Below are 10090 nucleotides of genomic sequence, written 5' to 3'. Positions count from 1 at the left end.
ATTGGATGGGGGGGGGGAGTGTGTGTGGTGTCCTTTAATAAATAAATAATTAATTAAAAAAATAAATCCCAGTCCCGATCCCAAATCCAGTGACACCCCTCCCATCTCAGGCGCCCCCCCCACCCCCGCAGGTTGTCCCGAAGAGGCAACGCCCCTTCTTTGCATACAGGGCCCCGCCCACCGAAGCGCGGCCCCTTTAAGGCCGCTCCCGGCGCGGCCCCGCTGGCTGCCGCGAGGGGGCGGGGCGGAGGCGGCAGCAGCCAATCAGCGCGCGGCGTTTTCCGCGGGAAATCCGAATTTCGCGGGACGGCGTTTGGCGCTTAAAAAAAAAAAAAAAAAAACAACCGAAAAAAAAAAAAAAAAAGAAGAGGAGCGATCGGGGCCGGGTGCGATCGGGCAGGAGCGGAGCCGGGTGTGGGGGCACCGGGCCGAGGCGGGGCCGCGCTCCGGGCTGCCCCGGCCCCATCCGGCCCGAGCGCGGGCGATTTTTGGGGCCAAAGAAGCTTTTTCCGCTCGGTTTTGGTGGCGCCGCCGCCGCGTTGCTTCTCTGCAGGTTTTTCGGGGGGGGGCGTTTGGAAACCGGCCGGTGTCAGCGCCCGGCGAGAACCCCCTCTGCTCCCCAAAAATGTCACCGCTGAGATTGTGACCCCCCCACCCCTTGCTGCAAAATCGTGGGGTGCTTCTGCCCCCTCCCCCCCGGCCCGGGCTTCTCGGAAAGGACTTTGCAATGCTGCGGCTCCCCAGGGGAGTGTCCCCCGCCTCGGGGAGGGGGGGCGCCGCCCTCCCGCCCCCCCCTCCCCACCACCACCCGAAGAAGGTGATGTCGGGGATGGGCTCCTGCGAGCGGGGGGCTTCCAGCCTGGGCAGCCCCCCGTTACCCGCCAACTGCTTCACCCAGGTCTACACGCCGGCGGCTGTCAGCATCCCGGCTCCCCGGGGGGGGTGTCTCCATGCCACCCCCCAGGGCCCCCAACTCAGGACCCTCCGCTCGGCCTCGGTGGGACGGCTGCCGGTAAGGTGTCTGCACCCCATCCCCTCCTTGGGCATCGCTTCGGTGGGACGGGGGTCTGGGGGCTCCGCGCAGGGTGGGGAGCAGGGGGTGGGGTGACCCCAGGATGTACAGCACCCTCCCCTTCCAAATTTCGCAGCTTCTATTGGGGTCTGCACCCCACTGGGATGTTTTTTGGGGGTGGGGGAGGGTAAGGTTTGAAATCAGAAGTCGCAGTGAGATGGCTTATGTGTTTCTCAACTTCCCTTTGCCCCTGCGTGCCCACAAAGCTGGCTCCTGGCTTCCGCTTTTCAGCCTTTTTCGGCCTTTTTTTCTCCTCTCTCTGGCTTGCAAACAGTTCGAGTTGTGCCTTAAAGCCCGGCCGTCGAGCTGAGGCCCTTTGCAAACCTCTGTCCCCATTACGGAAGCGAGGGCAGGGTGCAGGCAGCGCTCCTGCCTGCTGCGGGTGGGGGGGGCACCGTCCCTGCCCTCTGGCTCTGGAACCCCCAGGGTGACCCGTCACCCGGGGATGTGGGGGGACGCAGGGCCGGGGTGGTTCAGTGTCGCTGCCCGAGCTTGGTTCCTGCCTGCGGTTACAGCAGGGCTTGTAGTGCCTTTTTTTTTTTTTTTTTTTGGGGGGGTGGGTATGAATTTGAAGCAATCCCCATCCTCGTGGGGGTTTGCAGCTTTGCAGCAGGGACCCTGATGTGGGTTGGCACGGGGAGGGGGCTGCTGGCCCTGCCTGTGTCCCTGTCACCGAACAAAGCACAAAGCCCAGCGCTACCCCTAAATGGGGAAACTGAGGCCCAGGTCGGGTGCTGTCCCCGTGCCCAGCATCGGGGTGCACAGGCGGCTCTGCCCAGCCCATCTCTCCTCCCGGAGAGCCCCCACCGAGCCCCCGGCCAGTCGGCCCCGCTGGCAGCTGGCATTTAATTCCTGCCTGCCCCAGCCCGGGCGCGCGTCCAGCCCTCACTGTGAGTCTCTGTTCTCCCCGGGTCCTGGGAGGGATCCCAGACCCCGCTAACTTCGATTTAATTTTTTCAAGGCTTGATTTATTTATTTATTCATTCCCCGCCCCCCCTTTTCTTGGTCTCTGATGCTCGGTGCCAGCTGGGGACATCGCTGTGGCTGGGGGAGAGGGGGTGTCTTTGCTCCCCGCTTTGTGCCATGGCTGCGGGGCTGGCTGGTGCCATTGCGAGCCCCGTCCCGGGGGGGTCTGGGACCACCTGTCTCCACCTCGGCCTCTTTGTCTCCGAACCGCGTGAAATGCCGCATCCTGCGCTGCTGGGGGCCGTTGTTGAAGGAGACACCCGCACAGCTACCCCCTCCCCTAAAAACACCCCACAAACTCACAGTCCCGTTTCCACGCATCGCTGTGGAGCTGGTTTGGGCTAATGGCCTCTTTGGCCTCATCATCATCATCATCATCACCCAGGGCAGGAGATGCTCCTGCCCACGACTGACCCCTGAACGGGATCTGGGGGGGCTTGTGTGACACTTGGGGACATAAAGTGTTCCTGCATCCCCCTTGGTGACTTGCAAGTGACATTCCCGTCTGTCCCCATCCCAGTCCCTAACGCCGTGATCCTGGTGCTGGAGATCCCATTTCCAACCCCTGTGCGACGCTTGGAGCTCTGGCAGCTGGGGCTCCCCCCGGCCCCGTTTATGGGCACAACCTTTGTGTGCAGATCCAGGGCAATCAGATAATGAACATTTCCTCCCAATTCCCGAGCAGGGCAATTGTGGCCGCTCCCACCTGCTTGCTGGATTTGTGCCATATAAATGATCTGGGATCACCTGGTCCAGCTGGAGGCAGCCCATCACCCTGTGTCTGGCCGCAGGAGAGCGGGGTGGGTTGTCTCTTGTGGTCCAGAAAAGTCTCACATTTCCCTTAACCTCTGATTTGAGGGTCCTGGGGTAGGTAAATGCATTTTCCCCCATGAAAAATGCATATTTTGGAGCGGTTTTAGCCTGTGCCAATCCCATCCTGAGCATTTGCCCTGCTCCTGGTCTTACGAGGTCTCTATAGGGGCCGTGGGACCTCTATAGGTTCTCAGAGCTGTGAAGGAGCCCCGGAAAGAGCAACGTCTCCACCGTGGGGTCCCGGCTCTCCCTGCCTCCTCCATGCCGGGACAAGGATGTTCAGAGTCCGCCGGGGTTTCGATGTGAGCTGTCAGGGCTGAGCCGCCCGTGCAAAGAGCACCCAGGGCGGCAGCCCCTGTGGGTGCTGGGCTGGAGAACCGCTCAGCAGCACCCTGAATTCTGCTGGGGTGACCCAGGGTGATCCCGCCCTGCTCTTGATCCCATCAAGGGTTTTTCTGCATGGGCAGAAGGGGGGAATTTTGAGGGTGCAGGAAGCTGGGAGGGGTTGGCATGCGTGGGAAGGTGGTGGCTGTCCTGCCGCCCTCAGAGGGGCATTTTCTGGCTCTGGCTTTTACATTCTCCAGCTCCTCTCTGCCGGGAAACGTCTCCAGCCAGGCCTTCTCCCTCCATCCGTGCTGGGATGGGGCTGTTGGAGGGGATGGAAGTGCCGGCTGCGTCTCGGTACCCGGGGCGGGGGTACTGCCTTCCTCCCCCGCTCAGGGTGCTCTCCCCATCCCAGGACCAGGGCTGGGGGTCAGCCTCCCTCCCCTGGCCACGCTGGGGCTGAAAATCCCCTGACCCTCCAAACCTGGGGGTTCTGCATCCCCCTGTCCCCCCTCACTCTGTGCCCCAGTAGCCCTCAGCCATCCCAAAGGCGGGGGGGCTGCACCTGGGGGGCCTGATCCAGCAGCCCCTTGGCATGAGCAGCATCCCCAGTGTGGTGGCACGATCCCGGGGTGCCCCGTGGTCCCCCACCAGCTCGGGGTGCCCATCCCCGGGCGGTGCGTTCCCACGCCCCGGGGGGGGCCAGAAGGGCTGGGCAAGGCCCGGGCAAGCCTGGAGAAGGCAGCGGGTGCTGTTGAAAGGAAGCGTTGGCAGGAGGAGCCCGCCGCGGCCCCCCCGGGGGAGAGGGCTGCTCTGATGCTTGGGCTGGGCGCAGGGTGTAGCCCCTGGCGCCAGGGATGGGCCGAGGGCTGCTTGGCAGGCAGAGCTGGCAGAGGGCCCGGCCTGCCCCCCCCCTCACTGCCTTACCCCCCCCAGCAGGCTCCTGCCCTTGCCCGGGGCAGGGTCGAGCCTCTTTTCCCACCCCTACCATCACATCGGGGTGTAGCTGGTGTGTCCCCACGTCGTGGGAAGCAGTGGTTCGGGGCTGGCGAGTGGCATGGGGGGGTTCCGCTGCGCTCTAGGGGGGGGCTTGTGGTTTGGTCCCTGCCCCCCCATCTGCTCTGGTTCATCCCAACCCCTCCAGCCCTGGCAGGGTGCTGGGAGCCCCTCGCCATGTACCGCTCAGCTGTTGTGTGCCTAATCCTGCCCAGCTGGGCGCGGGGGGGCTGGCAGCTGGGACACAGGAGGGACCCCCTTGTCCATTGTCCCTTGCTGGTGTGTCCCAGCACTGCAGGGTCCTGCCCCTGCCCGAGCCCACCGAGCTCCCCCCCTTGCCCCAAACTGCACGTGGGGGAGCAGGGGGTCCCCCTTTCTCCCCTCCCGCGCATAGGGAGGGGAAACCACCTTGGTGACTGTGGCTCTGGGGGGGGGTCAGAAGTGTCCGCGGACCCTAGGACCTGCCGTGGGTTGCTTCTGTGCCTCAGTTTCCCCATTGCTTGGGCAGATGGGGTGCAGCTGATCCACCCCCATCAGTGGTAGGAACACACGGGTGGCCACAGCCATCGGTGTCAGGAGAAGCAAAGGGTTTGGGTGCCAGTAGAAGGGGGGCCAGGAGGATGCCCCCCGCCTTGTCCCAAATCGTGCTGGCAGATGCGTGGGGTCTGATCCGGGGCAGGTGTTTCCCATGCGCTCGGCATTAACCGTTGGGGTGCTGGCAGCTCGGGGGCAGATCCGGGGGCGCGGGGGCCAGGGATGGAGGCGTGTTCGCTGGGGAAAACCTGCTTTGGAGAAGGGAGGGAGGGAACAGATTCCCACAGGAGCTCGCGACCAACCTGGCTCTCTGGGGGGGCGGAAAACAGCCCCCGGCGCCTCTCCCGCCGGCCCCCTCGGGTGGGAACAGCGCCGAGGTGCCCAACCCTTCCCCGCAAAGTGGGGTGTGCTCCCCAGGGAGCCGCTGTCAGAGCCACGCTGAGCCGGCACGGGGACCTGGGCGCCATGCGGGACGTGCTGGGGGGGACCCTGTGGGACAGCCCGGCCTGGGAGCAGGTACTGGGGAGGGGTGGGGGGGTATGGGATGGGGATGGGGGGCTGCTTTCTGCTGCTGAGCCGAAGTGTCCCCCCCAAAGTCCCCCCACTCATATTTGGGGATATGGGGGGACCCTGGGGGATTTGCATGTGTTGGGGGGCGGTTTGCTGACACGTCTCCAGCTCCTCTCGGCATCCACTCTGCTGCACCCCCCGCCCCATTCCCTGGGTCTCTTCTCCCCAAGTGATGCTGGGTGGGTGGGGGGGTGTCCCTTGGGGGTGATTTCAAGAAGCTGCTTGCCCTGGGGAGGGGATAGTGTGTGCGGGGAGGTGTCCCTGCTCCCAGGACCCAGTATCCACCCTGCCTCACCCACCCCCCCCCACCCTGCCTCGCCCCAGTTTCCCTCCAGCTGGGTGCACGTGTCTGGGGCACCCACGGGTCCCTGGGGAGGGCTAAGCCCGGCTGGTCCCAGGTGCGCCTGTGGCAGCTGGGTGCCCTCGGCTGCCTCCAACCGTAGCCAGGAGCAGGGGGGTGAAGCCCCGCACCCCAGCGAGCCAGCTGGCAGGGTGGGAGGGTGAGGATCCGGCCTCGGAGCTGCCGCCGTTCCCAGGGCTCAGCCCCACGGAGCCGTGCCAGGAGCTGGGGGCGAGGGGAAATCCCGGTGGGTTTCCCGCAGCTGCCAGGGGAGCGCCGGGGCGGGCTGGGACACTGCGGTGGAAGCAGGCAGGAAGCCATTGGGGGGTGACAGGACCCCCCCCATCTCCTCCCCACCCAGTTCTCCCGGTGGCCCTTTGCCCTGCCCGGTGCTGCAGGAGCCCTTCCCAGAAGGGGTTTTGCAACCGGATGAACCTCTTGCAAGATCCCCCCCACCCTGGGCTGTGGCACCCAGTGCTCAGCTGATGCCCCGGGGGGGGGTCTGGGGGGCTCAAAGGGGGTGTCTGACTCAGCCCTGACATGAGGTTTTCTCTCCTGCTCCAGGCCAAGAGGAAGCTGGACCTGGAGGGCCCCGAATTTCGCACGCCCAAGGGGAAGGGCAGGACGCTGGCGCAGGTCCCCAGCCCCAGGAGTAAGTGGTGCTGGGTGAGAAGGGGTGGGGGGAGCTGGGAGGGGGACAGACCCTGTTTCTGTCCCCTCTTAGAGCTGCTGTGATGTCCCCTCTAGTACCACCTGAAGTGACCCGAGGTGGCACCGTGGGAGCAGTGCCAGCTTCTCAGCCCCTCCTTGCTCGGCAGCTCTTTGAGCCCATTCAACTCACTGCAGTGGCACAAAACTCCGGGGGGGGGGGGGGGGGGGGGCTACTTCTGGGTTATTTTTTCACCAGGTTAGGGATCGTACAGTGCTTAATGTCCCCAGTGCGGCCAGCCCTGTGTCACCTCCATCCCACGCTAAGGAGAGGATGGGGGGGGGTCCTCTTGTTTCTCCACAGCCCCCAAGTCTCCCGGAGAGAAGACTCGCTACGACACCTCGCTGGGGCTGCTCACCAAAAAATTCATCCGGTTGCTGAACGAGTCGCCCGATGGCGTCGTGGATCTTAACCGGGCGGCCGAGGTGCTGGAGGTCCAGAAACGTCGCATCTACGACATCACCAACGTGCTGGAGGGCATCCAGCTCATCCGCAAGAAATCCAAGAACAACATCCAGTGGATGTAAGCGATGCTGGGGGGATGGACACGGGACGTGGGGACGGAGCAGGGTGGGGGACGGGTGGCTCGGGGATATGGGGGGTGTGTTGTCACTCAGGTGCTGTCTCCGCTGGCAGGGGGACGGGGATCTTCGAGGACGTGGCGGTGACGGTGAAGCAGCAGGCGCTGCGGGGGGAGCTGGCCGAGCTGGCCAGGACGGAGAGGACGCTGGACCAGCTCCTGCAGGACTGTGCCCTGCAGCTCCGGCAGCTGGCCGACGACGAAGCCAACCAGAGATATCCTTGCTGGGGGACATGGGGAGGGGGAGGACCAGGGGACAGGGTCTTGGGGACCCTCTGAGCCTCTTCTCCTCCAGCTGGCTTCCCCCAGGCTGGGGGGGATGTTCGGAGGCCGCTGCTGGGATGGGGGGTTGAGCCGTCCCGCTCGCAGCTCCTCTTTTTCCTATACCTTGTCCCCGTCCACGCTGGCGTATGTCACCTACCAGGACCTCCGTGCCATCAGCGACTTCCAGGAGCAGACGGTGATCGCCGTGAAGGCTCCCCCGGAGACACAACTGGAGGTGCCCGATTTCAGCGAGGTGTGTGCGGGGCTGGGATCGGGGACGGAAGCTGTTTCCCCCCCTTTGCAGCAGGGTCGGGGCCAGGGGGTGGGTGCTGCTGTGGGTGCTGCTGCATCTGCCACGTCCTTGATGGGTTCATTGGGGGCACCCCAAGGGTGCAGCCCTGGGTGGTTTTTGGGTGTCTCTGTGGGGCTGTTTGACCCTGAACTGGTCCTTTAGGGGTTGCAATGCCCTGTCTGCACCCCCCACGGGCTGGGGGCAGTGGGGTGGGATATGGGTGCCCTTCTGGGTGCCCCCCTGAGCCTTGTTCTGCCCCCTCAGGACAACCTCCAGCTCCACCTGAAGAGCACCAACGGCCCCATCGAGGTGTACCTCTGCCCCGAGGAGATCGCGGAGGAGAGCCCCACCAAGGACCACAGTGTCCCCTCTGCCGCCCCCTCCTCACAGGACCACGCCAGACCCCCTTCCCCACCAAACAGCCCCGAGCCAGCCCCACAGCCACCCCATGCCATCTCCCAGAGCTGGGGGGGCACAGGAACCCCCTCCTCACTCCCATCTCTGCCTCTCACGGTACCAGGGGGGCCTGGCTCGCTGCTGGAGGTGGAGGCCGGGCTCCTGGGCTCCCCCCCACACCTCCTGCAGCAGACGGAGGACCAGCTGCCCTGTGCCCCCTCCCACCTGGACTCGGGACCCTTTGTCACCTTCTCACCCCCCCTGGAACAGGACGACTATCTCTGGGGGCTGGAGGGTGAGGGCGTCAGTGACCTCTTTGAGGCGTACGACTTGGGGGACCTGCTGAAGATTTAACACACCCCCCCCCCCTTCCCCATTGTGTTTGTCCCCTCCGGTCTCTTGTGTCCTGAGCACGTGAGGTCTCTGTGGGGCGGCTGGAGAGTGTGGGGTGGGTCGGGGAGTGCTGGGTTTTCTGAGGGTGGTGGTGGGGGGCTTGTGTTGGCCGCCTTGGGAGGCTTCTTCTTGCTGTCCTGGGTTGGTTGTCACCTGGGGGCTGTGTTTGTCACCTCACTGGGCTCTGGGAGCACCCCGGGGAGGTGTGAGCCCCTGGGAAGGATCCAGCCAGGTCCCGTCCCAGCGCTGGCTGTAAGACCGCAGGGTGCCAGTGCTGATGCTCCTCACCATAACCCCCAACACTTTGGGGGCTGCTGGTGGACTGGGGGTGCCTTTGGGTGCACGGGGTGGGTTAGGGGCACCGCTGGGTGACAGAGAAACCTCTGCCCAGAATGGGCCATGCTGGGGCGGGGGTGTCATGTTTTGGGACCACTCCAGTTGCTCCCCAGTTAGACCGGTTCTTTGGGGTCATGACAGGTCATTTTGAGCAGCGTTTCCCTCCTGCTGTGACTGGAATATCCTTAAAAAAATAATCAGGCAGCAAAGCTGGTCACCTCTGGGTGAAGAGAGGATGATGTGCAGTCACTGCACCCACAGCCTCCAAAATCAGCGGCTCTGGCAAACCCGTGGCCAGGACACGGAGTCATATTTCCTAGGGGACTGCAGCCCCTCTCCCCCGGTCCATATCAGCGCCCTCCAGCCTTTTGGAGCTACTGGTGCTGGGGGTATCTAAACTGGAGTGTACTGGGAGGGATACTATCAACTGGTGGCTGGAGCATCTGTCACCTGCAGAGGGGCTGGGGAAGCAGCATGGGACAAGCCCCTGGACACGGGGCTGGATACGGCTTTAATTGTGCCATTGCAAAATGTGTGTAATTATTGCACTGTATTTATACAGGACCCCCCTTTCAGCATGGCGCTGGCGAGGGTCAGGTTGGTGTTTTGATTTTTAAGTGAGTGTATTTAAGTTGTCCTTCCTTGGGTTGGTTCTGTGGTTTAGCTTGGAGGTGGCGTGGGTGAGTGTGTTTTGGCGTGGAAAAACTTGTGGCACTTGATGTTTTCTGCCTGGGAGGGGATGAAATAAAACAAAACTTTGGAGTTATAAGGGGCTGTTTTCCTCTAAGAAGCAAAATGCTGGGGTGGTTTGGGAGGAGGGAAGTGTTGGGCTGGTTTTGCTCCCGTTTTCAGTGTAAAAAAGCCTCTTTTGAGGCCTTTTAACTGGCCAGCCTGCTCCAGGGGAGCTGGTGGAGAAGGGGGTGGAGATGAAGCTGTGGCTGGAGTGAGGGGAATGGGTCTGACCTGCTGTGGATCGGTGATTTCCAGCCCAAATCCGTCTGGGATGAGCCTTCACCTGAGCTTGAGCCCCTTAAACCAGGAGTGTGGGAAAAGCCCTGGGGCTGGGGAGCTGGGTCCTGGCACTGGGACGGGCTTGTGCACCCGGATTTGAGGGCAGGTTTGGAGGCTGCAGAGCGAGACCCTGGTGGGGCTGTGCCCTTGGAGGGTCCTTCCCCAGGGTGCTGCCTCAGGTCACCCACCCCAGTGCTGGTGCCATGGTGATGGCCAGTGGTCCCCAGTGATGACCAGTGGCACCCAGTGATGTCCAGGGTACCTGGTGATGGTCGGTGGTACCCAGTGGTGTCTAGAGGTACCCGGTGATGGTTGGTGGTACCTGGGGTGGTGGCACATGTTGGCGTTGCTTGTCTGGTGGGGCAGAGGAAGAGGAGGAAGAAGAGGAGGAGGAGGAGAACCCCGGGCCAGGTAAGCCGGGTGAGGGGCACAGGGTGCTGTAGCCACAGTGCTGACCCCATCCCCTGTGGGGCTGCGTGTCCCGCTGCAGCTTG

General features: G+C 63.6%; 1 protein-coding gene across 1 annotated transcript; it reads left to right on the top strand.

Moving 5' to 3' along the window:
• The first annotated feature begins 727 nt into the window (after positions 1-727).
• Positions 728-9354, top strand: E2F2 (E2F transcription factor 2). Its single transcript, XM_074850724.1, has 6 exons — positions 728-1012; positions 6180-6267; positions 6628-6847; positions 6961-7119; positions 7307-7421; positions 7725-9354. The coding sequence occupies exons 1-6, from the start codon at positions 728-730 to the stop codon at positions 8208-8210; spliced, it is 1353 nt and encodes a 450-aa protein (XP_074706825.1). The 3' UTR covers positions 8211-9354.
• The last annotated feature ends 736 nt before the right edge of the window (positions 9355-10090 follow it).

The sequence above is a fragment of the Strix aluco genome, chromosome 26, assembly GCF_031877795.1.
Source record: "Strix aluco isolate bStrAlu1 chromosome 26, bStrAlu1.hap1, whole genome shotgun sequence".
Taxonomy (NCBI): Eukaryota; Metazoa; Chordata; class Aves; order Strigiformes; family Strigidae; genus Strix; species Strix aluco.
The sequence above is the reverse complement of the archived record's forward strand: the minus strand, read 5'-3'. Positions and strand labels throughout refer to the sequence as shown.

Excerpts from the sequence above, each read along its gene's own strand:
- E2F2 (XM_074850724.1), top strand. The coding sequence starts at position 728 with ATGCTGCGGCTCCCCAGGGGAGTGTCCCCCGCCTCGGGGAGGGGGGGC. Across the intron at positions 1,013-6,179 it reads CCTCGGTGGGACGGCTGCCG|GCCAAGAGGAAGCTGGACCT; the intron begins GTAAGGTGTCTG and ends CTCCTGCTCCAG. Across the intron at positions 7,120-7,306 it reads GACGACGAAGCCAACCAGAG|GCTGGCGTATGTCACCTACC; the intron begins ATATCCTTGCTG and ends GTCCCCGTCCAC.